This window comes from Netta rufina, assembly GCF_964035555.1.
Source record: "Netta rufina genome assembly, chromosome: 17".
Lineage (NCBI taxonomy): Eukaryota > Metazoa > Chordata > Aves > Anseriformes > Anatidae > Netta > Netta rufina.
The window spans coordinates 12,432,381-12,458,915 of NC_140141.1; the positions used below are offsets into that span (position 1 = coordinate 12,432,381).

A 26,535-nucleotide genomic window follows, 5' to 3' on the forward strand; every position below is an offset into this window, starting at 1 on the left:
GTTCCAGAAAGAGGTGTCCACGCCAGGTTTACTTGGGTCTGCTGCCCCAGGGGCCCACCACACGCTCACCCAGACTGATGGCCCCCAGCCCTGCTGCCAAAGCCAGCTCTGCACTCTTGCTGCACCAAATGCTCCAGCACCCAAAATTAATTTACCACTTCCATTTTTTATTAATACAGCCAGTTTCTGTGCACCCTACAAGCACTCATTTCATGCGTCTTTTAAGTGTTCATATAAAACGTCTGTAAAATGCAATATCCATCCATAAATTTTACCAAAATGTACTTAAAATATTTACAAAGTGGTTTTCTTTACATCAACATTTCTAAATCAAGAAGTTATCCCATACTTTAGAAAACCAAGGGTTACTCAAAATTGCTGCAAGGAAAACAAGAAATGCCAGTGACAGGCCCTTAGCGAGACACTGGGAATAGGGTTCTCCTGCAAAAAAAAAAAAAAAAAAGATAAAGTATAAGCACAAACTAAGCTTCAGTTTGGACATCAACCCACTGTCAGATACAGATTTAAGTATATATATAACCTGAATAAAATAACAGTATAAAACAAAGAAGATCCTTTGTGTTTATAAAATCTTGTATTTTGTAGAACTTGAGTCCCTGAAGTGCAGGTAATAGACACGTGCTTCTGTCCATGCAGCTTTCAGAACAGAGTCCAAGTGCCTTTGATGCCCTCTGAAATGCCAGATACGTAATCTATACAGCCTCCCACGAGACATAATCCATCACAGTTGTTCACAAACGAAACTTCAAAGGTCTCTCTCTTACCAACATGGCAAGATTTTGCTGCAGCTTCCGTGGGTAGACAGAACAGCACGTACTGGCAAAATGAGAGTCTCCCTTCATGGGCAACAGCCCACACTAATGCAATGCCACAATTACCACAAGACACAGAAACAGAACCCTATCATAAAGCAATGTTTTCCCTAGAAAGCATACCTCCCTCCCAACTGTAAACAGGCATGAAAAAGAATCTGTTGAACAGATGCTCACAAAATTTCAATCAGCAAAGCACTCTTAGCAGTTACTTTTCTGCAAGCATAACTAAGAAATTAATGCATTAGTAAGAAAGAAATATAAACCAACTTTTAGAGCACATTTTTGAAATTCCAATTTCCTACTACAAACTATTATTTCAGAAAAAATCCACACATTTAGTTATGTTTCAAAAAAATACAGCCAGTTCATGGCATTCCACATTGCTTATTATTCTTACCTGTGTAGAACTGTGTCACTGGATAAAAGAGTTGTGGCCAGCAAACATCATTTCGATTGCAGTCAAATTCTGTATAATTAATCTGAAACCTGAAAAAACATGTCTATTACCTACAATACCACCAGAACACTAGGACAAATAGAAAAAAAGAGTTGGAAAAGTGGCCAGGATACAGGAAAGAAAAAAAAAAAAAAAACACAAGCTTCTAGTTCCTCTAACAAAACAGAAGCCCCTTTTTATTCCCTATCTGCCATTTTTAGCCAGGTGTTTCTTTTTGTGATGAGCAAATCTTCAGACAATAGTTTAGGAGCCTCACACAACAATCTCTGCTCACTCAAATAAAAGGCACGGATGCTTTCTGCCAAAACCAAATGACAACTTGGCAGAGTAATTTACAGGCCTTCCCACACTGCATGCTTCTGGGGAGATCCTCACCTACAAAACTGTTACTCAATAAATATTAGAAGCAGTCCTTCATGCTCTGTACTCCAGCAAACCAAAATAACCTTTTGATCAATGCATTTTACATTACATCTGCTTAACTAAATTACAAGTTTGTGTGTTGTTTTTTTAAATACAAGAATTACCTTGTCATTGGAATCGGTGGCTGAGCTGGCACTTTGATGAACTGAACAGAAGCAGTGATGGGAAGAAAGCTGACAGTGTTTTCACAGGTAAGCCCACACTGGAATTGCCATATGACAGTCGAGTAACTGTAAGAACATGAATAACATTACTAAAGGGCTGTAAAGTGGAAATGCAGAGCCTAAACATAACCATAAAAGGGCAAACTACACACTATTTTGAAGGAGGTTGATGATTGATGGATTCTCAACACTGTGCAGAGGGAGAATGTGCAAAGGCTGGAAAAAGAGATAGATTGAACACAATGTATTTATTTGATTTGGATTGACTTAAAAAAAAAAAAAAGAAAAGTGTTTGCAATATGAAACTCCTCCATTTCAAGAAAGAAGAAAACATTTACCACAGCTCTCAAGAAGCAGCTCTTCACTTGCCTGCTGATCACCATTTATTTTTTTTTAATTTATTTTTTTTAATTTCAGAAGAAGACATGCAAACCTAAGTTTCAGCCTCCAGTTGGGTTCAAAAGAATTTGTGTTCCAAACACAAGTACAAGGCATGTAAAAATTTGAAATAATGTGTATGTTTGTAAAATTTAATCTGAGTATGACACATAAGTGAGTCTCAAAATGAAACATTTATCAAATAGCCAGAGACACAGGTCTGTTCTACCTAATCTGCACAGCAAGTATCTCTTGACGGGGAATCCCTTGTACTGCACCCACATCTGCAAAAATTATGCGAATATTCAGATTTGCAGGAATATCTGGACAAATGCCTTTCAAGTTTCCAGTGCTCACACTTGTATTAGGATTAAATGGATCAAGACCTGTGGAAGAACAGAGTTAAATTAAAATATTATAGAAAATATTATCTTTTCAGTAATTATATTATCGTCACATTCCAGTGAAACGTTGTTAACTGTCCCACAGGAATACAGCAAAAACATTTTTTCTATATAAATATACATAAAGGAATAGTTTATCCACAGAGAACTAAAAATACCAAGTTATTATATCTACTGACTGACAGTTGTAAACATCTTACTGCAGTATACATATGTGAAGTTATGTGTGTGTGCGCACGCGAATGTATACATGGATGGATGGATGGATCCAGACACAGATCAGTATCTTCAGGCACTTGACTTTACGTTTGGATTCTATTTTGAGATGATTTAATCGTACTACAAGAGTATATTTTAAACATTTAGACTATGAATAACAACATAAACCTCACTTACGTATAATTTCCACCCAGTCATTTACATCACTGTAACTTGAATTTCTCCTCTTTCCAACATGAGTAGCTTGTATTAACGAATTCAATCTTTCAGTTACATTTCCTCTGAAAATAAAAACATTATATATTAAGCAAAAAGTAAATCCATAGTGTAAACCACTCTGGGTTACAGTATTATTATATCATAACAACAGTTTCCTCAGAAAGATGCTATCATTTAGTTAAAACAAGCTTCAAGTATTGAGTTACCTGCTAAAGGCACAAAATGACAAAGTATCCCACTCCAATGTAATCCTCACTTGAATACCAGGAAATCTAAGTGAAACAATTTTTATAATCTCAACCACAAGAGATTTTTATGATCTCAACCACAGAAAGCTGAGATGTACGCGAGAACATTTAAAAAGAACGTATCAGTGTTGATAGTAGAAACTTGTAGAAAATCACATAAGGAGCAGCAAGAGGGATACAGGGAAAAACAATTCATCTTGTGTAGCTCACCTTAAAAGTGTGCAGTCTTCATTAATACCAACTTCTAGTATGCATCCAGAGAAGGAATCTAATCCAAACAAAACTGGTGTATCGGTTGCTGATGTACATAAACCTCTCCCAGCTGTAAATCAAAAACATTATTAGAGGTTTCTCATATTTACCTCTTCATCTCTAGCTTTCAATTTTGTGCAAAAATATCAAGTATTAGGATGCAAAACACTAAGTAGCATAATTCAAATAGATTCAAGTCCGTTCAACTGGAAATATTGATACTAAATTCCATTGCAATTGTCTCCTTTGCAATATGTTTGGATACCTAAAGTACATTGTACTTACTAACACAGGTATTTAATACGGGCTTTCTCAATGAAGTTTGAATGAAGGCTACGAAATAGTCTAAAAAAGCAAAATTTGGCTTAGAGGTGATTCTGAAGTAAAATATGGACAAAATAAAAAGCATTTTAGCAGCAAAAGAAGTTGAAGTTGCAACCTCGCAAGTCAGTACCTGGCTGAAAAATGTTTAGGCTGCCAGAAGTATCAGAAGCATTCATATTTGCAGCTCTCACTGGTTTCCCAACTTGATAACCTAAATGTAGGAGAAATTGCAAACATTTTGTAAGAATCTACAAGTATTGACATTGTTTTAATAATACATATCAACAGTCTTACAGTAAACGCTTTTCCATTACAGTAGCCTCACTTAAAATAATCAATGCTTAGCCTAAAAGCCAATCACCACTATTACAACTGACAGTACAATGAAGATAGGAGAGTGAGGCTAGCAACATAACAAAGTATGAAAGAGGTATAAAATATGGTCACTGATGATGGTCAGTCAAGGACAAACAAATATTAATTTAAGAAGCAAAATAAAGAACTAATACCTGGATTCCCAGACAGTTCTTCTGCATTACTACTCTTCAAACTTACAAATTTGGCTGTGAATCTCTGCGTCAGTATTTCTGGTAAAATAAAAAAATGACTTTACTTTTAAATAAGTAAATTAACAAGAAGTATTCTGTTCAACTCTATATAGGATGCAAACTTCCACCCTGCATTAGTAACATAAGATTCAAAATAATAGAAATTAATAGAAATCAGACCCATAAATTTTCTTCCAGAATCCAAAGGAAATTCTTTTTAAGAAGAATAACTAATTATGACAGTCTATTAAAAGAATTTTCATGCTGAAGAAAAAAAAAAGAAAAAAAAAAGTGTTGTCTAGCCCGGAGAAAAGGAGGCCAAGAGGTGACCTCATTGCTCTCTATAACTTCCTGAGGAGGGGAACAAAAGAAGAATCTCTCTGGTAGCCAATGCCAGGATGCGTGGGAATGGCACAAAGCTGTGCCAGGGGAGATTCATACTGGATGTTAGGAAAAAATTCTTCACTGTGAGGGTGGTCAAACACCAGAACCAGCTTCCTAGAGAGGTGGTTAATGCCCCATGCCGGTCAGTCTTCAGGAGGCATTTGTATGGTGCCCTCATTAATATGCTTTAACTCTTGGTTAGCCCTGAAGTAGTCAGGCAGTTGGACTAAATGCTCTTCGAAGGCCCTGTCCAACTGAACTATTCTATTATATTCTATAAAAGTAAGTCAAAAATCTGTAAAAGAAGTATCGTGATACCTCCATCACATAAACGTCCAAGGAAGACTGTGACATTTATTCCCTCTATGTTCTCATCTTTGCAAATGAATGTATAATTCTCTGCGAACGTTACATTTTGACACAAAATCTCAGTAGTAGGAAGGCTTTCTGCAGAAGAAAATAAAACTACACAATTAAAAGCATTGCTAATTAGAAAGCTGTATAATAAATGAAGAACACCTTAAAAATCTCTACCAAAATTCTGGAAATTATAACATTGATCTTTTAGAGAATTATTTTACTGTTTAAGTCCCATCATATAAGGTCAGAATGCTGCACTTACAGCACAGTCCTCTGGCTTATCAATGTTTTAACATCTGTAGTTGCAAGTCCTTTCATAGCTAAGCCTCAAGAGCCCAGCACTGGGCTTTATTTCATCAGTTGATGGGGCTCTCTGGACACAGGACTCCCTCTAATTTCATCTCATCCCTCTAAGAGGAACATAACTGCCCAGAAAAAACAAACACACCAGCTTGGTTTCAACACTTCATCTGTGTTACGGTACCCACACACCAACTGGGAGCCACTGTTCTACATCAAAGAGCTGCTTCACTGACTGAAAAGGGTCCCTAAAGAGGCACAAGAGCTTACACAGACCACATGCCCTGTCACTTATTTATTTGAGTACTAGAAGACATACAAGATCCCTCCTAAGAATCAATGCAGGTAAACATTTTAGGCATCAAAATCAACTGTATCATCCAGGTTCGGTAAGAAGTGCACTTATTAAACGGAAGAGACATACCGCTTTTAGCGATGAATTTGCCCATGTCAGCGATGGTCCTATAGATCACATTTTGTTGGACGAAGTCTGAGAATAAAAAAAAAAAAACACTGCAGTAATCCTGACTAATAGATAGTATTTTCACATCCAAGGTACAATCATTTTTATTATGGAAATGGAGCAGAAAATTATTTAGAAAATTACTTTTGGTAAAGGACCGAACTGTTTATGTATTATGAGAGCATAGCTAATTATCTCTGGATCTTACAAAGGTAGTATAGATTAAAAAATTAGACAACTTAATTAGGCGGTATAAAATAAATTATCTTCATGCTGTTAATAATGCCATCTTGAACTCCAGAAAGACACTTCCTAAGTATATGCTTTGTTAATGCAGAAAAAAGCACCTCTCACCAATTCTAAAATGATACTGCACCCTTTTGACAGAAAAAGGGCTCTGCAACAATTGCAAAACAACAGCAAGAGATGCTTTATTCTGTCATGTGTAGCCATACTCAGTATGAGTCACCAGAAATAGACAATGGGATTGGCTTTTGTTTCCCGTTTATTTCTTATATCTTAAGTCCTGGGTAACTGTGGGAATCTTGTTAGAAGGCTGTAAGAAATCACCCTAAATGCTGATTAGAGCATCCCCAAATGCTGAACTACAGCTACCAGGTATCAATGATATTACACGTAGCTGACATGTCAGAAGTCCTCCGGTTTCTTTTGTTCTATCAGCTGGGAAAACATACAATACATTTCTGTTAGGGTTAATGCAACATACCTCCTGTACCACTGTTTATTCTCACATCATGGGGCAGTCCTTCTTTGTAAGATGTTAGATCAGTGAGGCACTTAACATCAATGTCATGAAGATAAGCTACAGGGGCATTTCCAACACACTGCCCCGCCATGGATTGCTGCAGGTAATTCAACAGAAATATGTACGTTGGGCTTTTTTCTTGCTTTTCATTTTAAAACTATTTGTCAGTGAAATGATCCAAATATGTACTACAGCCATATATGACTGACAAACAAGTGATCTGATGTTAGCAAAACATCACAAAAGAGGTTACAATTTAAAATGGACAGCTTTCAAAATAGTTATAATGCACAGTCCAGCTTCATCTCAATTTGTCAAATTAATTATAACTAACAAGCCTCTCTCTATAATGCAGAAGGAATTAAAAGAATACAGCCAGATGAGACAAGAGGAAAACAACTATAGTACTCTACAATATAACAGACAAATAACATACAGAAATATGATAAGCCATAAACTACTAATTGGGGTGCCAAGCTTGTTTTTACCTCTTGAAATAATTAAAACATTACCATTTTGGGAGTTGGGTAGGGAAAACAGGAAGGATAATGTTCTTTTTAATAATGATTTTGTGCTAGGTGAAAAATATTTTTTACCAGTTCAAAACAGCAAGTTTCAGAATTTGGTTACAAAGACGTAAGGAATGTGATAGAGAATGCCAAACAAGCCAAGAGGAATCAGAAGCTCCTAAACAGGACATGATTACCTGGGGGATGGTAAAGTACTCATTTTCTTCTGTCATAATTGGATCTCCTTGACTGTAACCAGTGAAAACTTTCGCATGAGGCGTTTGTAAAGGGATCTTAAATGAAGGAACTCTTGGTGTAGATCTGCAACTAAGTTCAAAAATGAAACAATTCTTTACTCCCTATCTCATGCAAATAATTATACATCTGCTCTCAAACACCATGTTTTCATATAGTACCAATTATATTTCTCCATTACCATTTAAAATTCACACCTTAAAATTCCAGTTACAAAATAGCTTTCATTATAAAAAACAAGTTACAGTTTCAGTAGCACAGCTAATGCATGTGTTGAGAAAAAAAAAATAAAACTTACATAGAGCCATGATAAAAGTAGCCAAGAAATGGTGTATTGTTAAGAGAAGACTGCACGCAAAGGAAGGGAAACCAATCAGGAGTATATTCATCTGTCTTTGTAGAGCACAGCTGATTAAAAGGTGGGTTTACATCCCCACCAAACACTCCAGTGAAACATGATTCATTGAATAACTGCTTCAAATCTGGTGTACACTCCTGAAAGGGAAAAGAGCAGTCACTTTTTAGCTCAGTAATTGCATTACCAAAGGCATTACAGCCTACTCACAGTTAAACAAACCAGGTTTGTAAAGAGATATGTTATACACTATAAGAAATACCAGAAAACCCAGACAAGCCCTTCTTCTAGCTTGAAATATTCAGTACCTCTCCCTCTCCTCACTTTCCCCAGAGCCTAGAAACTTTGGAAACATTTCAAAGTTTAGTACGAAATAAGTACCCGATCACAGCAACAACGGACATCACAAGCTCCATCTGTCAGGTCACAAGGACAAGGGCCCAAGGGCTGAAACACCTGGTTAGGGATGACAGATGCATCTTCTAAAAAGAATTACAAAAAAAGAAGAGACAAATTAAACCACATGAACTAGAATCCCAAGAAGTAGGCCCTGCACATTACAGTTTATTCCAACCGTGTATAAATCCTTTGTTAAATTTGATTAACAATTACTAAGGATCAATCATTGCTGCTGAAGTCCCAGATTTTCTTTTTTCGTATATAGAGGAAAAGAAAATACAATTTCTTCTTGAATATATCTAAACACTTACCTGACACGTTTCCTGTAAAAGAAGAGTTGGCATATATTTCAGCTTGAATCAGGAGATGTGCCAGTACCACTGAATCATGGCAAGCTAAAACCTGAAGTGTTTCCAGCACACAGAGAGGTGTTGTGCAGCAGTCAGTGGCATTGGGCAAACACAACTGAAGATTTCTAGTCAAGTCTATGACCACTTTGGATGTGTCCTGAAAAACACAGAATAAAGTTTGACAGATATGACAACTTGTATTAAATTTGTATCTTATTTGTATCACTCATCAGTTCCCGAAAGAGAAGTTTCAGTACCACTTTGTCAGCGCCACAATGCAATGATATTCTTCCAATATAAAAATCAGATGTTTGTTGAAGTCAGAATGACAAAGGGTATGCTACTGGAATATGCAAATAAAGCGAGTATATTAACTGTACATGGAATTGTAAGGAATCCGTGCAGAACAAGTTCCCTCAGAAATCGTACACATAGCTTTAAAGAAAAGAACAAACGACCAAAAAAGTAAATTTCAGTTTTTATAGCTACCTTCAGCTGAAGGTTAAAATGACTACAGAGTTGACAAAAGCCTTAAAGAATTATATGTAACATAACTAACACTGAAGACAATTGTAACAGATGTTTTATATAGCTCATGCTATATAAAAATGCTGTTGTATTACCAGCTCCTTCCAGTAGATCTATAACAGTCTTGAACTACAGAATCATTAAGGTTGGGAAAGACCTCCAAGATCATCTGGTCCAACCATCACCCTACCACCACTATCACCCACTAAAAAATGTCCTTAAGCACCGGGTCCAACCTTTCCTTGAACACCCCCAGGGACAGTGACTCCACCACCTCCTTGGGCAACCCGTTCCTTTGCCTGACTGCTGTTTCTGAGAAGAGATTTCTTTTAATTTTCAACCTGAACCTCCCCTGGCACAACTTGAGGCCATTCCCACTTGTTCTATTGCTAATATCTGTGAGAAGAGACCAACCCTCAGCTCCCCACAACCTCCTTTCAGGTAGTTGTAGAGAGCAGTGAGGTCTCCCCTGAGCCTCCTGTGCTCCAGACTAAACAACCCCAGTGCCCTCAGTTGCTCCTCACAGGACTTGCGTTCCAGGCCCTTCACCAGCTTTGTATGTCAAGTTATATCAAGGAAAAACGGCAAGGGCAAGACACGCAAACCAGGTTGCCAGTAAATTAACATTTTGTTGACATTTCGTTAGCCCTTAACGTATGATAGTCCAATCCTTCCTATTTTAGGGAAGAATCAGTATTTTACATACCACACCAGGTGTTACGCTCAAATTCCAATCACCAGCTGTTTTACTTCCACTGCAATTTGAAACTTGCAATTTTCCTATATTAAAATAAAAATATATACTGTGTTTTCATTTAGAAAAGACTGAAAAGAATCAGTAGTAAATTTAAATTTCTCCCATGGCTTCAGGTAGGCACATCCTTAAGCTCAGCTGACAAGCTGACAGAGGACTAAGGGTTTAACCAGCAGAAGTCCTTAGGAGTTACTATTTTAGTAACTGTTAAAGTAGTAAATGAACTCCTATTGCTCCAGTAACTTTAGCAGGAAAAAAATAAAGAGAATTTATATGCTACTTCAGGGGGGAAAAAAAGTTTTCTTACCTGTCTCTTCATCTATAGGATTTAAAATTATATAAAAATTAACTCCTGAAGAATTTCCATGAAAAAACGAATTAACTCTTAGCCCAGACATATGGATAAACGAAGGCTGAAACACTAAAAAGAAAAAAAAAAGGGGGGGGGGGGGGGAACACATCTTAATACACGTAGAAATTGAAAAAGACACTCTCTGTAAGATGCATTCAGGTCTCACATTTAGGCTTCTTACACTCTTCCATACTTTAAATTGCCACAAAAGTCACAAATCATCCCGTGCTGCCTACCACAGGACTGTATTTACATTGTGCACGTCCCCACGCCATCCCTCGGGGGCTCCGTGCCCTCCCTCCCCAGCCCATCGCCAGTCAGCCGGGGAAGGTCCCACTCTACCCCCCGCGTCTCCTCCCCTCAGCAGCCTTCCCCTCGCCCCCCGGCACCCACCGGGCTGCCCAGCCCGCGGTGCTGCCGCTGCCATCAGCAGCAGCAGCAGCGCCCCGAGGCCCGCTACCGCCATGGCGTCAGGGCGGGCCCCGCCGCCGAGAAGCCGGGCGCCCGGCCGCCATTTTGCGGCGGCAGCGCGGCGCCATGGCAACGGGAAGGGGCGGGAAGGCGGCGGGGCCCTCGGCACCTCACGGCGGGCACCGCAGCGCCGCCAGCGGGACGAGGCCGGGCCCGGGGTCTCGGGGTCCCTCACGACTCCTCCACAGAGATGTCCTCCCTGCCCAACCCTCCTCTGCTGTTACACAGTGGAATTGTAACAAGTCCGTGTGGCTCATCTTTTAAAATATCTGATAGCCACAGCGGTAACTGTATGAGAAAAGGAGCAGGTTTTTATTACAAATGGTTTGTACAAAGTATAAATACAGGCTTCAAACAAAATGGCTTTCGATAATGAAACAAGCCAGTAAGAGTTGGGCCCTGATTACAAGTTATGCTGATAAAAACCTGATGATGCAAGCGTTGAGACTACACAAATTCCTGTATGCACCTTAAGTAGGAAATAACAACTTTCTGTATTCCTTTGAGAAGACTAGTTAGAACACAACTGGGAGAAAATCACAATCAAAGGGAATAAAAGAATATAAAACATGCGAGTGTGCACGTGCAGAGGAATTAACATCTTTAAATGGAAGGGGGGTATTTCTAAACCATCTTGAAAATTTTTGTTTCTTTATTCTGAAACTGAGCCTGTTTCACTCAAAAAATAGGTAGCAAAGGTTAACAATGACAAAGTCCCCAAATAACACAGTGCTAAGACTCAGAACCTACACATCAGGAGTAGTCATAACTTATCTTTACACCAACATAGGACTAAAACCAATCAGAGCTTTATCTTTGAAAATAACTTGGAGGTAGAAGCTTTGCAATGGCAAGAATACCTTCTAACTTTGCAAGATCTACATCTTAACAAGCTGCAACTTCTGCTTACTATTACAATTAAGAATTAGTACTTAAAACAGCACAGGTTACATGGTAATACAGTGATTTGTTACTGTGTAGAAAATATGATTTAAATATTTATCCAGTAAGAAACAAGTTGTAAGACTGCATACAGTTCTCTTTCATATCCTATAAAAAGTGCCGTCAATTTCTCTAGTACATTCCATTTCATGGAATTACTGGAGGAGATAATGGTGTATTTACGTAGTGTTGTTATGCAGCTAACTTTAATTTCTTCTTCTTAGCTTTCATGACAGGTGGCAGTGATATTTTGAAAGCAGTCCTGAAAAAAAAAAAAAAAAAAGAGCTATCAGATACACTGAACGTATTTTCACACCCAACTCTGAAACAAGAAGAAACACTTACTCGCACGTACTACAAATAGGACTGAAGTTGCAGAATACTGAAAAATAAAAAATTTCTGTCATTAAAATAGTTCCATTGGAATTTAAGAAATTAGAATCTTAGATATTTATAAACTTACTTGACAAGCACACAGAGCATACATAACCAATTTCAATGAGATTTCGATGACAGAAACATGCAGCTCTATAGTCAACATGAATAGGAGGCGGAAGCACAAGCTGTGATCTTTGCTCTTGATCAGGGAGAAATACCCACTATACAAATAAATGAAAATGTATTTCAGAAATTGCAAGGGTACTGCTGTATTAACATGTCAATGAAATCAGTAAGATTTCACATCTAACACAGGAAAAAACACTTGAAGTGCTTTTTAAATATCTTACCAATAAATACTGCAGAAGTGATGGCATATGGGGCACTTTCAAGTATATGCCACCTGTAATGTCACAGGCCTGGAAAACAGAAAGCATGATCAGATTGTTGTGTCTGATTAAACTTACACATTATTTAAAATATCCACATGCTGCTCAAGGTCTGCATGTTTCAAAGAACTAGAAATGAAAGTACTGAGAAAAATTGAAATGGTAGCAACTGTTCCCATCATGAAGTATCTCTCTTGCTCTTATGAAAAGAAAATAAACATTTAAAGTGTAAAAATAAACTATGATCTCACATCCAGAGACAAATGAAAAAAGTTATTCTCATTCATCTCAATTGTTCAACTCACACCTCAGTCTCTGTGATACTCTGTGATATCTAAAAAATTATAGGCTTTTGCTAATTACCCTCCCCAATCCTCCTTTGAGAAGAATTCTGAAAAACAGCATCTCCAAATAATGTGCTGTGAGGCATAATTTACACCCTAGTAAGCTCACAGTATTTGCTGTGTTATCCCACATTGTGTTTTTGTTGTTCAAAAAACAAAGTGAATTGCTATGAAATATGTTTAGCCCTATAAAGAAGAAAACAATTTATAGTAATTGTTCCAAAGGAAGAAGAAAGGAATACAGATCTATGTTACAATAAAATGGCACAAAAGATGTCATATAAAAGGGTGTAATGTTTCCCTTTACAATATGACAAACTGCCTAGCATCAAGTACCTATGAATTCACATAAACAGCAAGTAAAAATAAAGTCTGTACCTGTTGTAGAAGACCTGAATCAGAGTCCAAGACACAGGCATCGATCAAAATACTCTGCAAGCAAAGAGATTAAAAGCATGAAGAAACAAACAAAAAACAACAGAAATTCAGCTATGAACAATGTACCCTCACCAGTGTTACCATCATACATGTTTTTACAGCTGCAGGACCACCACAGCAATAACAAAGCTCTTTCCCTTGGTCAGAACACAAAGTCAAATCTCATCTCTGTTCTCTCACATGGCATTAAAAGAACTACCAGCAAAAGTACCTTGTACACATTACCTCCAAGGCAGGACAAAAGGCTACTGTCTGTACTTACACAGGAATCTTAAACTAGTCTAGCAAACCTTTTATGTTAAGATGTAGCAATGTGAAATTTTATTTATTTATTTACTGCTTGATTAGCTTTCCCCCTGAGCATGACAGGTTTCTTTTCAAGCATTCTTTAATCAGATCACAATCATAACAAAAATGAATATTTTTTTTAAGCTTTTACTTATTAATAAAAGATCAAAATGAAATGACAACTTCACCTGTTTCTGTGCTGCAAAGATCACATTCATGAAATTCATGTATTGCAATGCACTGTCTTCTGCAGCTTTTATGACCTAAATAAAGCAAGTCAGACTTGTTAACCTACATAGTATCGCTGGATTTAAAGACTAACAGAAAAGTAACAGCAAAGCTCTTACCAAAATCCTTGATTTCATTTCCTGATTGGCTAAGTATTGAAAAGAAAAGAAAATGTATGAGTACGCTCATCCCCTGTAGTTTGGTCTTGTAATTCTATAGCATTTAACATTCCAGTTAAGTATCTAACACCTAAGGTGTTAGATTTATTATTTCAGTTAAAATACACGAAACTATCTTATAGTACCAGTGGCATAGAGAGCAGCAGAAATGTGTGACAAGTATCTGTACACTAATTCAGAGTTGTTATTAAAGCAGGCCATTTCATTTATTGTCCAAAAACAATTAAATATTGATTAGAAATTTCAAGGTTGATCGTTATGCATTTTCTTCTATTATTCTGATTTACATATTTGTGTAAATACTCAAAAGAAAGGGATTACCTTTTACCTCTTTGCTCATCTTGTTAATATCTGTATTAGATAATGTTAAGGAATTTATGTTCTATTCCTTGGAAGTAACTGCAATATCTGTACCATGTATTCATCACCATAAACAACACACATTTCAGTAAGCATGACCCACAGTTATTAAGCAAACATTTCAGTTTTGAATGTTATTATAAAATGCAGTAATTGTAAAGCCTATATTGAAGCACAATTAATATTATAGGAAACAGTCTTAAAAAACAGATAAAGGTTTTGAAAGTTCCGTAATAAAAAGGATACAACAAAGTGCTTTAGCAAGTGATCCTGCTAACAGAGTTTCTGTTTGCTGGCCCCTCATGTCAGCTGCAATACAAGTTACAGAAATTACAAAGACAGTTGCTCAATCTGACCATACTAAATTCTACAAGTTTTATCTTTGGCATATTAGATTAATTGACAGGCACCAAGTGCCAACATAATAAACTTATCTACTCTAAACATATTCAAATTTAGATTATCAAAATAAAGAAAATTCCTAAAACTCCTTGATAGCCTAAGTGCTCTGCAATTCAATATATTAAACCTAGAAATTTATTTTCCTTACTTTTTGTCATGAGATCTTTAATCTCTTCTGCAATTGCATCATTTATTGCTGTTAATAATTCATATTTTCCATCTTTGCTGCCAGAACAATTAGATTCCACAGAATTACTGCCATCTCCAAGGAGATCAGCAAAAGCCCAGCGCTTCCCAGGGTACAAGAAACGGCTGAAAGAAAGGAAGTAAAAAGCATTTCTGTTTCAACTTTAAGCTTGTTAAACAGCAATATTCAGAAATATAATTTCAAATAATTTAGACATTAAAGATGCAACCTAGGGCACGAAATCTTCAAACCCCAAATGGTGTGATACCAACATTTACTGTCCTTCCAAGACATTTAAAAAAGCAAATACATACCATTCCTGCACTTACATGTAGATCCTGAGACACATGAATATCTGGGTAAAAAAATACCCATTTAAATAAGAAACTTGTCACTTTCATTGTCTCTTTCTTGCTTTGTGTAAGGCACTAAGTCAAATTATTTCTCCTACACTGTATCAAGAGACATATATAGAAAAGCCCCCTTTAAACTTTAACACAGGTAAGAAGCACCTATACCTTTCTTGTGTGTGACTTGCTATTACTGCAAGCTTGTTGGTACGATTCATAAACAAATGTGAATTTCCCAGTACCATCACTGCGTCGATACATTTTGATAGGGTGAACTGCTGAAAAAATAAAAAATAAAGAAAGAAATCAGAAACAGCACAATAGTATCTACAGTTAAACAATTCACAAGAAAGCTTTGGAATAACTGCAGCTGGAAGAACTTGGGTTTTAAGATCTGGAGCTTCCTTTCTCCATAAGGAGCATTCACACAAGGCTTTGATGGACACACAGCAGCAGGTCTTTTTAAAAAGGCATTCTAACATCCATTCTACCAGACAAGCATTGCTCAGGAACCCAAGGCTACCCCCATTCGCTGCCCACTCGATAAGACTGAGGGAAAAAAAGGAAAAAAAAGGAGCCTTTCCCTCCGAGCTCAGCCCCCGCAGCCTTACCTCCGCTTCCCCCTGCGCCCTCTTCCCCCACCAGATGGGGTTGGTGTCGATGACGATGACCAGCAGGCTCAGCTCATCGTCTGCAACAGACACAGCGCCGTGCTTCGCGGCCTCCCCGGGGCAGGGCCGGCTCTGAGGGGCCGGGACCGGGTCCCCTGAGGGCCGCCCTCAGCTCCCCCCTGCCCGGGGCCCGCCCGCTCCCTCCCTCCCTCCCTCCCTCCCGCCCGCCGCCGCCGCCGCCTCACCCGCGCTCATGCCGCTGCCGCCGCCGCCGCTGCGAGGCGCTTCCAAATGGCGTCAGGGGCTGGCGTGACGTCACGCCCAGGGGCGCCGCGTCATGCCCACGGCTGCGGGGAGGCGGCCGGGAGCGCGGCCATGAGCACCGACGGTAACGGGGGGGGAGCGGAGCGGGGCCGGGGTGGGACCGAGCCGGGCCGAGCCTGAGGCGCCTCCTTTTTCCCTTTCAGACCTGATCGAGGCGTTCAGGGCGCAGCTGAGGGACGACCCCGACGTGGCCTCGGCGGTGGCCGCCATCCGCGCGCTTCTCGGCTTCCTCAAGCGGGACCGAGGTGGGCACCGGGACCCCCAGGATAAGGAGGGGACCTGGCACCAGCCCCCGGGGCCAGGCACCAGCCCCCGGGCCCGGCCCTGACCGCGCTCCTCTCTCTGCCCTCCCCACACACGCCAGGTGAGACCATCCAGGGCCTGAGGAGCAGCCTGCTGGACGCCATCGAGACCCTGTCACGCGTGGACTCCTCGGTGGCCGTCTCCTCCGGCGGGGAGCTCTTCCTGCGCTTCATCAGCCTCACCTCGCTGGAGTACTCGGTAAGAGCGGCTGCCTCCCGCTCGGCAGCGCTGCTGGCACCGAGATGCGGCGGGCTCGCAGCAGACGCCTCACTGTCTCTTCCAGGACTACTCCAAATGCAAAGAAATCATGATCGAGCGCGGGGAGATTTTCCTGAGGAAGGTCTCGCTGTCGAGGAACAAAATCGCCAAGCTCTGTCATCCGTTCATCAGAGACGGTGCTGTAAGTAGGCCGAGGCTGGGCTGCTCTTGTTCTGGCGCTTTGCTGCTTGCACTGATGGAGAAAAGAAGAGGAGGGGAGTGAAGTTCAGTCACATTCATGGCAGTGTTGTCTAATACGGCTTCTGCAAATACACAGGGATAACATCACCCGCTGCTTTATTTTGTTAAGGCTTGTGCCCTCCCCTACTTCAGTTCCCATGCAATTCAGCATTAAGCTGTGGCCTACTTCTATGAGGTGCTGAAGCATCACAACATCAACTTTCCATTTAAAGTATTAGATTGTCACCCCCCGACAGCGTCAGGGCTGGCCACATAGCATCCATCTCAGTGTGTTTGCCATCCTGTATTTTGTCGTATACAAACATTACATTATTATTTAATGTTGACAGATGTGTGAATTAAAAGCTCTGGTACCACTAACAGAACTAAAGTTTTTTTTAAAGTTCAGCAAAAAGTAATATCTGATCTTTTCTGACAGCGAATATTGACGCACGCCTACTCAAGAGTGGTCCTCAGAGTGTTAGAAGCAGCTGTTGAGTCAAAGAAGCGATTCAGCGTTTATGTTACTGAATCACAGCCAGACCAAGCAGGGCAAGTATTCATTAATTTGTGTTTGAGCTTGGTTAGCAGGTTAAGTTTCAGCTAGCGTCAAATATCCTAGTAGCTTTTTTTAAAATAAGTCTTCTTAGCTTCAAATGTGTTATTTCAATAGGCAAAAAATGGCAAAAGCCCTGAGGAAGCTGGACATTCCTGTGACTGTGATTCTGGATGCTGCAGTTGGGTAAGTCTGATCATTAAACCTTAATATTGTTTGTCACAATTTTATTTTAAATTATATGTATGTTTCCTAGCAGCTTGTTCAAACTACAGAAATTGTTCCTTAGTTTGTCATAGTCATCAAACAAGCTAAACAAGTTACACCTTTAGATGCATGATTAGCAGAATATGCCTACTACAAAACAAGTATTTGATGTTTGCCTATTAGAATGAAGAATAGAGGCAGACCTAAGGGATCTTAGGTCTTGGGGATATTTGGAAAAAGGAACTGAGGTGCTAAACAAAACAGCTACATTTTTTTCTACTTCCCATGTGTTATCATTGTGGGTTTTTTTAAGCTAACTAGTAAATTACTACTGCTTAGTATAAATCCAAAATGTGACAAAAGAAACTATTACAATTCTGAATCTCACTTCTTGCTTAAGTGCAAAATGCCTTTTTTTCCCCCTTCAACAGCTACATTATGGAGAAAGTGGACCTGGTCTTAGTTGGTGCTGAAGGTGTAGTTGAAAGTGGAGGCATTATTAACAAGGTAATAAGTAGTGAGTTTACTATAACATTCTGTAAACTCTGGACTCTAAAAATTTGAAGAATTCAGGGATTTCTGAAAAATCCTTGCTCTGTTGGGGTGTTATCCAGTATGTCAGGTTTTTTGTTGTTGAAAATATTGCAATATTATGTCCTACTAGCATAAGTCTGCATGTTGTTCTCTACATGTCTCCACAGATTGGCACAAATCAAATTGCTGTGTGCGCCAAAGCTCAGAATAAGCCATTTTATGTGGTAGCAGAAAGTTTCAAGTTTGTGAGGCTTTTCCCTCTAAATCAACAGGATGTCCCAGATAAGTTTAAGGTAAGAGGAGTGCATTTTTTTTTCGTAGCAGGCTAAGATCCACTCACGTGTCTATGAATAATTTTCTTCTGAGCATGTCTTAATTTATTTGGATGTCTCTACTCTAGCTTACTTGACATAATATGGAGTTGCTCCATTGTAAAGTCAAATGTCAGACAGCCGTAAGTTGTCTTGATACAATCACTGACTTCCTAAAGTGGTTCCTTTGGGGTAAAAGAGTAGCTGAGGACAAGAAATAGCTAGATTGAGACACTTCAGAACTACAAACTGTAGTTTGTACAAAAGACAAAACAGTTGGGACCAAGGTGGCAGCCTGTACCTTGTTTTTAAATGGACTTCCTTCAGTTTTACCACAAACATCTGCTCACAACCACCCTTGCCCAAAAGGGGTTTTAGCTTGCAGATGTGTAATAACTAATGGTCTCGTTTCCTTCTAGTACAAAGCAGACACTCTGAAAACAAGTCAGAATCTAACAGAGGAGCATCCCTGGATTGACTACACATCACCATCACTGATCACATTACTGTTTACAGACCTTGGTGTGTTAACTCCGTCAGCTGTCAGTGATGAACTTATTAAACTCTATCTGTAACAAAAAGGACACTGTGTACAGAATGTGTCATCTTCAACGACTATCACAGTTGTAAAAAACTGGAAGATGATGTAAGTTATATGGATGTGGTAAGAAGACAACATTATAAGGATTAAAGTAACTATGAGCCTTCTTGAATTTAAGGCAAAGCACTACCAGTGGATGGGCCACTGATTAAAAAAAAAGTCGCTACAGCTTCTGAAGACCTGAAATGTTTTAAAGATGGGTGGAGTATTTTGATATTGTAAAATAAAATACCTTATCGTGCATTCAGACTCATTGTAAAGTGTGTTGTCACTTACTGATCTGTGGTACATACCTGAAGAAAGGGACCTGTTAGGTCCCTTTATGAAGAAATCAGATCAGTTCTGCTCTCTGCATCATTATTTTGTTATAAATACTTTGTTTTATTGAAATAGGCAATATCAACATAAAAGTCTGGTTAGAATAACTGTCAACATTCAGACTCTAAGTCAGCAACAGTTTCTGCTTTCAGTTTGCTTTGGGTGCCTGTTAGTCTCTTCTCAAACTCTTCTTCACTAATTTTCCCCTTTTTTAATCTTTTCAAGAGTCTTGTGTCATTCAGCAACTCTTCCATGTCCTCATCGTCAACATCAGAGCCCTGTTGGCAGTTGAAAAGTTGAAAAACAGAAAATTAAATTCAACACCAAACCGTGTTCATTCTATACATCTGAACACACCAGAATTTTACAACCCACACTTTGCCAGGAGTGTCCAAGCAGGAAATAATACTCAGGTTCTACCTAGGAAACTATCTAACTCTGTTACACCTACTGAGAATTTAAAAATCAATAACAACAACGAAGTACTGTCCAATTAAGTGCTGCTGGAGCTTGTGGAAGGAAAACCCATGCAGCCTATGCTGGCAGCATTATTCACTACCATTAGTAAGTTGTTTTTGTGTTTTGCTCTAAAAAGCTTCTTCTATGCTTTTTATTTTTATACTTTACCTGTCAAGGGCCTAGAAAGTTAATTTTCAGTCTGTAATTCTGCAGTGCATCTCACTTATGTCAGACTAAAATCCCTTTGCTCTCTGCCTTTTCAAAGTATGCACCAATGTTATAACAATGACATGTTTCTTAAGAGAATGGGCACAGTTTACCTCTTCATGTTTCCTTTTAGCTGTTGCTTTCTTTTTCTTCTCCTTTTTGGCTTTCTGCTTTGACCAGGATTTGTTCTTTATTAATTTCTTTTTTCCTCCACTTTCCTGTCTTTCCTTTCTTTGTTGTTCTAGTTGCTCTAGTTGCTTTTGTCTCTGTTTTTCTCTATTTTTATCCTTAAATGGAATGGAGTCTGTATTAACAGTGACTGGAGTAAAGTCTGGAAAACATTTTCCTCTTAGTTCAGGCATCTTTGGCATTTTTAACAAGGCAAAACCTTTCGCAAGAGTAGCAAAATCCAGATCTGTTAAAATAAAGATTATAAAGATTATCCCACTGGATAAAAAGTTTTTTTTTTTTTCATGACTCTTTAAGTTATCTTTCATTCTATACTTTATACTAGTAACAATGCTAAGTCATGCTTACTTGTGCTTATGTCTGTTTCAGTCAAACTTGCTAATTAAATCTTTTGTCTGATTTGCTTGAGAAAATAGGAGTTTTGTCAGAATCTGACATTGCAGAAAGTAACTTTGAGAACAGGAATGGGTAGTTGTAGCTCCTGAATAACACTTGTTTTTTTTGCCAAATCAAACACTGTCTTCTGAAGAACAGTAAAAGATACCAGTCCTGCTGTGAATTACCTTTTATCCGGAAGATCAGATTACACTCGTGTTTGGCATAAGCCTGGATGTAAGACACAAATGCTTTCATCCCTTTCTCAAACACTGCCCTGTCAGCTAGGGCCATAGACTTCAGTTTTGGAAGAAGATCCAACACATTTTTCTGTGGTTTCATTTCCTGCATGGGACACTGAAAACCAAAAAAAGAAACAGAAAAAGTTCAGCTGAACGATTTAAAATGTGCTGTGAAAGAAACTTCAAACACACGCTTCTTCCCAGTTAATCTTCAGTAAGCTTTGAGCCCAGTTCTCCATCTTTTACTGTGTCATTTAAAAATTCCAGTTCATTGTTTAGCCCCACAAACAATCATCCTAGCCCAGCACAAGAGCTCACACAGTACAGCTCAAGACAAGGCAACACCTTCATCTCATGCCTTATCAAGCTATGTTCCCATTAGCAGGCCTCTAGAGAACTCAAACAATTAATCCCATAAATGCAGGACCAGGAAATAATTCAAGTTAAAATATTCCAAGTTAAGAACAAATTTGTTCTGGCCATTTTTCAGCAGCTCCGAGGGTGTAGCATATAAAGTGGTTGTGGTAAGATCTGAGGCAGAAGCAGTGTAAGCCCTTGCTGCCTTATGGAAATGCTGAACCTACATACCGTTAGAAAATCAAAACCTTTCCATAATCTATGCATCACGTGTTCCTTTCAAAGATTCAGTAAAAAAAAAAAAAAAAAAAAAAAAAAAACAGGTAGCAATCACATTCTAACAGCTGAATTTGGTGATTAATAAGCCGCTCGTTTTTTTTTTTTGTTGTTTTTTTTTTTTTTTTAATTATGTAACTCTGCTAGAACATTATCTATGCATATGATCTTAAGTCCTATGAATCTGGATTTCAACATCACTGTCAGTAAGGTTCTGGTGAGCTTGCCTGTCCCCTTGCCTAACAGAATAAAAGTCTACTAACCTTTTGGTTGATTGAGAGAAAGTTAACATAGGATTCTTCCATGGGAAGCAAAAATACAAGAGCACTGCCGACATTGCCAATCCGTGCTGTTCGACCACACCGGTGCACAAAGGCACTGAAACAAAACAGAGCTCATTTAAGAGATGCTCAGTCAGACTCAGAAGTGTTAGTGAGCAAAAGGGCAAATCTGACGGAATAGAAAACCTAGAGTGCTGGTTATTTTTGAACTAACCCAATAACTTTAGCAACAGGAGAATTATGGCAATAGAAGTTAAAACACATGGAAAAGCTCCTTTCAAATGAGCATCCAATGTACCATTCCTAGAAGAGCTCTGTACCCACTCTCTGCTCTCTTTCACCCTGGAGTTTCACCTCATTACTTCTTCGGTATTCTCATATTAACCCCTAGAACAGAAAGCCTCTTCATACATGTGCAAGTGGTGATAACCTGTTTGACTTCTGCACGACACACCATTTTTATTGTAACTGATGTCAAGTTAAAGTGCAATGTTCCATCCTCCCTTGTTCATGCATTATTTTGCACAAACTCAGACCAACTTTCAGGCAACAAGTAAATGCATTTTTTCACAGCTCTGCGTTCTCAATTTGTATCTAATAGTAGGGTAACATGAGCACAAGTAAAGGTTCTTAAGATCTGATGTTGTACCTTGCACTGCTAGGTGGGTCATACTGCAAAACCCAGTGTACCTCTGGAATGTCTATGCCCCGGGCCATCACATCAGTGCAAACTAAAATGCCTCTAGAAAGAAGAAAAAGCATTTTTTCATTAAACTGTCGTTTGAGAGAAGCATATTTTCAGACACTATTTCATATCCTGTACTACTACTTTTGGCTGGCTTAGCCTATTTGTATGGTCTTACCCTGGGAGCTTCCGAAACTCGGTAAAAATCTTGTTACGTTTGTGTTTCATCTTCCCATGAATGCACATTATTTTCGCTTGTTTAATTAAGGACTCCAAAGCCTTCCCGTAGTATTCCACACAGGCACATGTGCTGTTGTGATGATGACAGAAATGCAAAAGATTATGCTGTATTTTTCATCTGATTTAGGCAGTCAAGCTAGAGCAGTCTGAGCCCTTTCAAAAACAGCCACTTTTGCCTATTTTTATTTAAAAGAGGTATATTTTTTTAATCACCATATATAACATATATACATTTTACTTTAAAAATATGTATAAAACCAGCATGTTCTATAAGACTGCTATTAAAATGAAACACTTTTAAAGTAGTTGTGTTCTTGTCAACACAGGGCAGAGTTTTGAAATTCAAGTAAAAAAACACCACTCTGTTTTCACAGTGAAAGCTAAATGGAATTACCTGAAAAAGACTAGATGTTTTTCCTGTTTGTGCTGTCGAAGAAAGTGCACCAACTGATTGAACTTTTCGTCTGCTTTGCATATCTACACAATGCAAAGGAAAAAAAAAATACATAAGGAAATGGACTCGATACAAGTTGACCTGCCAGTTGTTAATTTATTGTTTTTTTTTTCCCCCCCATTTTGGTTACTGATCTTCAGAGGACTTGCAAGAGCTTTGTGTCTTTGAGACTTCTGATTCCCCTGTTAATGTGGCCATGAACTGGCCAAGATTTAAAAACCTGTTGATGGAACCAGGGAAAAGGGAGAGGGAGCAACAAAATACCACAAGGCACAGAGTCCTCACCATGTAGTAGTTCTCCAGGCGCGTTGGAGTTTTCTGTGTGTTGCTTGCTGCCACTCCCTTCTCTTTCACCGAGATGCGGACAGGATTCCGGAGACCTGCTCTCACCAGGTTCTCCACCTCTTGAGTCTGAGTTGCTGAGAACAGACCTGTCCGTCTCTGCTTGGGTAAAAAGTCCAGAATGGCATTTAAACTGCAAGCAAGCACATGTAAAACATAAATGTCCCAAGATCTTCCTCACAAGTTTAATCACTGGAACTGTGAGTTTATTTAAAAAAAATAGCTTTTATTACTGAGTGCCAACTATACAGCATCTTCTATTCAGTTAACCATCATAATTTTTTGAGAAAAAGGCAAAGAATGTCACAGCTTATTTGTTACAGTGTTTTAAGTCATTGCAGTGTGTAAATACCAACCCTTAGATGAGTATGTGCTAATATATATCACCAAAAAAGAAATCTTAAATTCTGTACTCATCAAGAAATCACCTTTTCTCAGTCCTCTTCCCCTTCTAGCAACTGCTTTATGTAGTCTGCAGAGCCAAGAGAGGTAAAAGACCAAAACAGAACAAATCTCAGTTTAGAGACTATTGTAGGCCAGGCTCATTCACACCAATCACACAGGAACTCATTTAAAACTTCAGAAGTATAACTGGAGTTTAGTATTTAAATACCTTGACTCAAAGCCCATATCGAGAAGTCTGTCTGCTTCATCTAACACCAACACATCAAGAGACTTCACACAGCTTGCAAGATCCAGCCCATCTGCTTTTCTTCTGAACAGATCCTCCAAGCGGCCTGGCGTAGCTACAATGATGTTCCCACTGTTTGGGTTAACGACATACAGCAATTTTATAACCTCACAAGGCAAGGACTTTGGAGGATCTGCTAACAATTACCACAGCACACATCTGCACTCTTCAATAAAACAATTCCTGTGCTATTTCCCACTGTACTCCTATTTCAGGACCTCTCAGGAAGTACGTTGAGGGGAGAAAAAGCCCTCAGGAGAAAGCACACTATTTGCAGCAATAAAAGTTTAGAACATCAACTACGGAAAACAACCATTAGCTAGAAGAAATATTTGGTACCTCCATGCAAAAGCCAGCAGCAAATATAATTGCTCCAAAGGTTCCCCATCAGTATCAGCACCAAGCAGTTCCAGAAAATGATTCAACATAGAATCTCACCAGAGTCTACTGCTAGTAAAATGTTTAAACGAAAGAAGGAACTGAAAACCTGTCAGTGAAGACAGTTCTTTAATTCGCCAGGCTGTACGCTGTGCTTTACTAGGACAGCACATAAATGGTACCAATTTCACGTGAGCCTTTCCTGTCATCTCATTACCATCTCAGGATGGTGCATCCCACTCAAGAATCCACAATTTCTTCACCATATACCAAACATTTTTATGCAGTACCATCAAATTTTACCACCAGCAAGACCAAATTCATAATTTGAATGTTTTAACGAGAAGGAGAAAATCAGAGTTGCAAGGCACTGATAAAAATTACTGCCAATCAACTTACCCATGTTCTTTAAATTTTTCAACATCTTCCATGGGATTCCTACCACCTATTAAAAGAATCTGACTAAAACAAGAGAACAGAAAGATTTAGGTCACCTTTGAATGTTGCTAGTCTACAAATGACACAAGTCCAAAGGAAAGGGAACAGAGGTCATGAAAAGCCTGAAGTTCACCCACCTAAACATGGGGAAGTGTTCTGTGAAGTGTGACAAAACCTCATAAATTTGAATAGCTAATTCTCTTGTCGGTGTGATAATTATAGCTCCAACCTGCACCAGAAGACAAAAGGAATTTATGTAAAGTAACAGAACAGGAGAAAGACTGCAGGAAAATTGTCCATTGTAAGGTAAGTGCAAAGAAAGCACCCCAATATTTGTTTTCAATTTTTACAGTTTGTTGTTCCTGGTATACCTGAGCTGAGCACACAGACACTTGACGTGTATTCAGTTTGACTGACTGGTGCTTTCACTGAGGTCCCCAGTCTTACTGAGGGATCATAAGAACATAGTAAACCATTCAGAACTGAACATCTTAATCTTACCTGCATTTTTTTCAATTTTTGCTCCCGTCTGAGAAGAATTTCTAGGATGGGAATTACGAAGGCTAAGGTTTTGCCGCTGCCTGTTACCTGTGAAATGGGAAACGGAATCAGCCCTTCCTCAGCACCAGAGACAAACCGAGAAAAACAGGAGGCTCCCGCGGTTCACAACACTCACCGCTTCCGCAGCGACGTCTTTGTTACTCATGAAGAGCGGAATGGTGGCGGACTGGAAGAGAAACACCACAGGAACAGTTCAACTTGCGCTGCTGGAAGTAAGTATCAACGAGCCCAAATTCCTCCCAGGAGCCACCAGAGCTCTCCAGAAGCCACCCGAGCGAGGGGACAGCTGAGGGGAGGCCTCAGGGCTGCGCCCGAGCGCCCGCACAACGCTCACAAGGCCCGGAGCTCCTCTTCCTTCCCCCCCCCCCCCGGGGCCGGGGGCTCCCCCCTGACCTGCACCGGGGTCATGCCGGTGAAGCCGAGGCCCCGCAGCGCCCGCAGGACGCCGGGGCTGAGCGCCACGGGCAGCGCCTCCCAGCGCCCCTCCGTCACCGCCTCCATCCCGGCCCGGTCCCGGCCCTTCCCCCTCACAGCGTCCGGCCGCGGCGGGGCCCCCCCCGGAAACTCGCCCCGCGGAGCTTTGGTTCCGGCCCCGCGCGACGCCCCGCGGCAGCCCCAGGTACCACAAAAAAAATCCCGTTTTTAAGGGAAATCGCCCCTTCAGGCGCTGCTGGAAGCCCTGCAGTGCCAGAGCCCAGTGTCACGAATGCCAGTGTACAATTACCTTTCATTCCTTCAACACAAGGGCAGCAGCCTAACAACTTCCCGACACCCAAAGAAATATTTCACGAAAAAAAAATCCAAGTGCCAAGCAGCCCCTCGTAGGGTCAAAGAAGAAAGAGACAAGCTTTCTTGTTTCTTTTTCTTTTTTTAAAGAATTTGTTTATTTTATCGAACCTGGGTCATATGTAGATTCACAAGCAATTTTAAATGTACATCTTAGAATTCAATTTT

At 39.6% G+C, this 26,535-nt stretch overlaps 4 protein-coding genes across 6 annotated transcripts; 1 reads left to right on the forward strand and 3 right to left on the reverse strand.

Moving 5' to 3' along the window:
- Positions 1-198: 198 nt before the first annotated feature.
- TCTN2 (tectonic family member 2) lies at positions 199-10,775 on the reverse strand. Its single transcript, XM_084296969.1, has 18 exons — positions 10,641-10,775; positions 10,203-10,316; positions 9,848-9,921; positions 8,575-8,770; positions 8,246-8,346; positions 7,808-8,004; positions 7,452-7,581; positions 6,707-6,842; positions 5,941-6,006; positions 5,175-5,303; positions 4,434-4,511; positions 4,055-4,135; positions 3,559-3,670; positions 3,059-3,162; positions 2,488-2,644; positions 1,821-1,946; positions 1,234-1,322; positions 199-441 (listed from the first exon to the last, which is right to left on the reverse strand). Exons 1-18 carry the CDS (start codon positions 10,711-10,713, stop codon positions 326-328), a joined length of 2,079 nt encoding a protein of 692 aa, XP_084153095.1. The 5' UTR covers positions 10,714-10,775; the 3' UTR covers positions 199-325.
- A 253-nt stretch (positions 10,776-11,028) lies between these two features.
- On the reverse strand, positions 11,029-16,089 carry GTF2H3 (general transcription factor IIH subunit 3). 2 transcript variants are annotated; one of them, XM_084297323.1, is made up of 13 exons: positions 16,060-16,089; positions 15,815-15,894; positions 15,372-15,481; positions 14,815-14,978; positions 14,511-14,573; positions 14,226-14,255; positions 13,845-13,873; positions 13,686-13,760; positions 13,150-13,203; positions 12,389-12,457; positions 12,124-12,259; positions 12,006-12,042; positions 11,029-11,922 (listed from the first exon to the last, which is right to left on the reverse strand). In XM_084297323.1, the coding sequence occupies exons 1-13, from the start codon at positions 16,067-16,069 to the stop codon at positions 11,853-11,855; spliced, it is 927 nt and encodes a 308-aa protein (XP_084153449.1). In that variant the 5' UTR covers positions 16,070-16,089; the 3' UTR covers positions 11,029-11,852. The 2 variants fall into 2 exon arrangements, with proteins under 2 accessions (XP_084153449.1, XP_084153450.1); XM_084297324.1 differs by lacking the exon at positions 16,060-16,089 and having other exon boundaries at positions 15,372-15,478; positions 15,815-15,892.
- Positions 15,915-20,144, forward strand: EIF2B1 (eukaryotic translation initiation factor 2B subunit alpha). 2 transcript variants are annotated; one of them, XR_014618929.1, is made up of 10 exons: positions 15,915-16,202; positions 16,282-16,383; positions 16,503-16,639; positions 16,725-16,841; positions 17,319-17,431; positions 17,553-17,621; positions 18,074-18,149; positions 18,344-18,469; positions 18,907-19,133; positions 19,632-20,144. XR_014618929.1 is itself a non-coding variant. In XM_084297322.1 (9 exons), exons 1-9 carry the CDS (start codon positions 16,106-16,108, stop codon positions 19,060-19,062), a joined length of 993 nt encoding a protein of 330 aa, XP_084153448.1. In that variant the 5' UTR covers positions 15,916-16,105; the 3' UTR covers positions 19,063-19,335. The 2 variants fall into 2 exon arrangements, 1 of the variants encoding a protein (XP_084153448.1); XM_084297322.1 differs by lacking the exon at positions 19,632-20,144 and having other exon boundaries at positions 15,916-16,202; positions 18,907-19,335.
- Positions 19,454-26,102, reverse strand: DDX55 (DEAD-box helicase 55). The gene is made up of 14 exons (XM_084297321.1): positions 25,975-26,102; positions 25,697-25,747; positions 25,522-25,608; positions 25,158-25,249; positions 24,982-25,044; positions 24,127-24,276; positions 23,457-23,646; positions 23,112-23,194; positions 22,656-22,787; positions 22,442-22,534; positions 21,775-21,889; positions 20,825-20,993; positions 20,186-20,487; positions 19,454-19,684 (listed from the first exon to the last, which is right to left on the reverse strand). The coding sequence occupies exons 1-14, from the start codon at positions 26,080-26,082 to the stop codon at positions 19,517-19,519; spliced, it is 1,803 nt and encodes a 600-aa protein (XP_084153447.1). The 5' UTR covers positions 26,083-26,102; the 3' UTR covers positions 19,454-19,516.
- Between the last annotated feature and the right edge of the window lie 433 nt (positions 26,103-26,535).

What these genes read in the sequence shown, in the direction of transcription:
- DDX55 (XM_084297321.1), bottom strand. Translation starts at nt 26,082, where the DNA reads ATGGAGGCGGTGACGGAGGGGCGCTGGGAGGCGCTGCCCGTGGCGCTC. An exon ending in GATATGGGCTTTGAGTCAAG is followed by an intron (nt 23,647 to 24,126) that starts GTATTTAAATAC and finishes GCTTGCTTGCAG; the next exon opens with TTTAAATGCCATTCTGGACT. An exon ending in GCCTGGAGAACTACTACATG is followed by an intron (nt 23,195 to 23,456) that starts GTGAGGACTCTG and finishes TGCATTGTGTAG; the next exon opens with ATATGCAAAGCAGACGAAAA.
- GTF2H3 (XM_084297323.1), bottom strand. An exon ending in GATGAGCAAAGAGGTAAAAG is followed by an intron (nt 13,874 to 14,225) that starts GTAATCCCTTTC and finishes TTCAATACTTAG; the next exon opens with CCAATCAGGAAATGAAATCA. An exon ending in TCTTTGCAGCACAGAAACAG is followed by an intron (nt 13,204 to 13,685) that starts GTGAAGTTGTCA and finishes CTTTGCTTGCAG; the next exon opens with AGTATTTTGATCGATGCCTG.
- TCTN2 (XM_084296969.1), bottom strand. Translation starts at nt 10,713, where the DNA reads ATGGCGGTAGCGGGCCTCGGGGCGCTGCTGCTGCTGCTGATGGCAGCG. An exon ending in AGTACTTTACCATCCCCCAG is followed by an intron (nt 6,843 to 7,451) that starts GTAATCATGTCC and finishes AATTACCTGCAG; the next exon opens with CAATCCATGGCGGGGCAGTG. An exon ending in AGTGACACAGTTCTACACAG is followed by an intron (nt 442 to 1,233) that starts GTAAGAATAATA and finishes TTTTTTTTGCAG; the next exon opens with GAGAACCCTATTCCCAGTGT.
- EIF2B1 (XM_084297322.1), top strand. Translation starts at nt 16,106, where the DNA reads ATGGCGTCAGGGGCTGGCGTGACGTCACGCCCAGGGGCGCCGCGTCAT. An exon ending in ATTCTGGATGCTGCAGTTGG is followed by an intron (nt 17,622 to 18,073) that starts GTAAGTCTGATC and finishes CCCCTTCAACAG; the next exon opens with CTACATTATGGAGAAAGTGG. An exon ending in ATGTCCCAGATAAGTTTAAG is followed by an intron (nt 18,470 to 18,906) that starts GTAAGAGGAGTG and finishes GTTTCCTTCTAG; the next exon opens with TACAAAGCAGACACTCTGAA.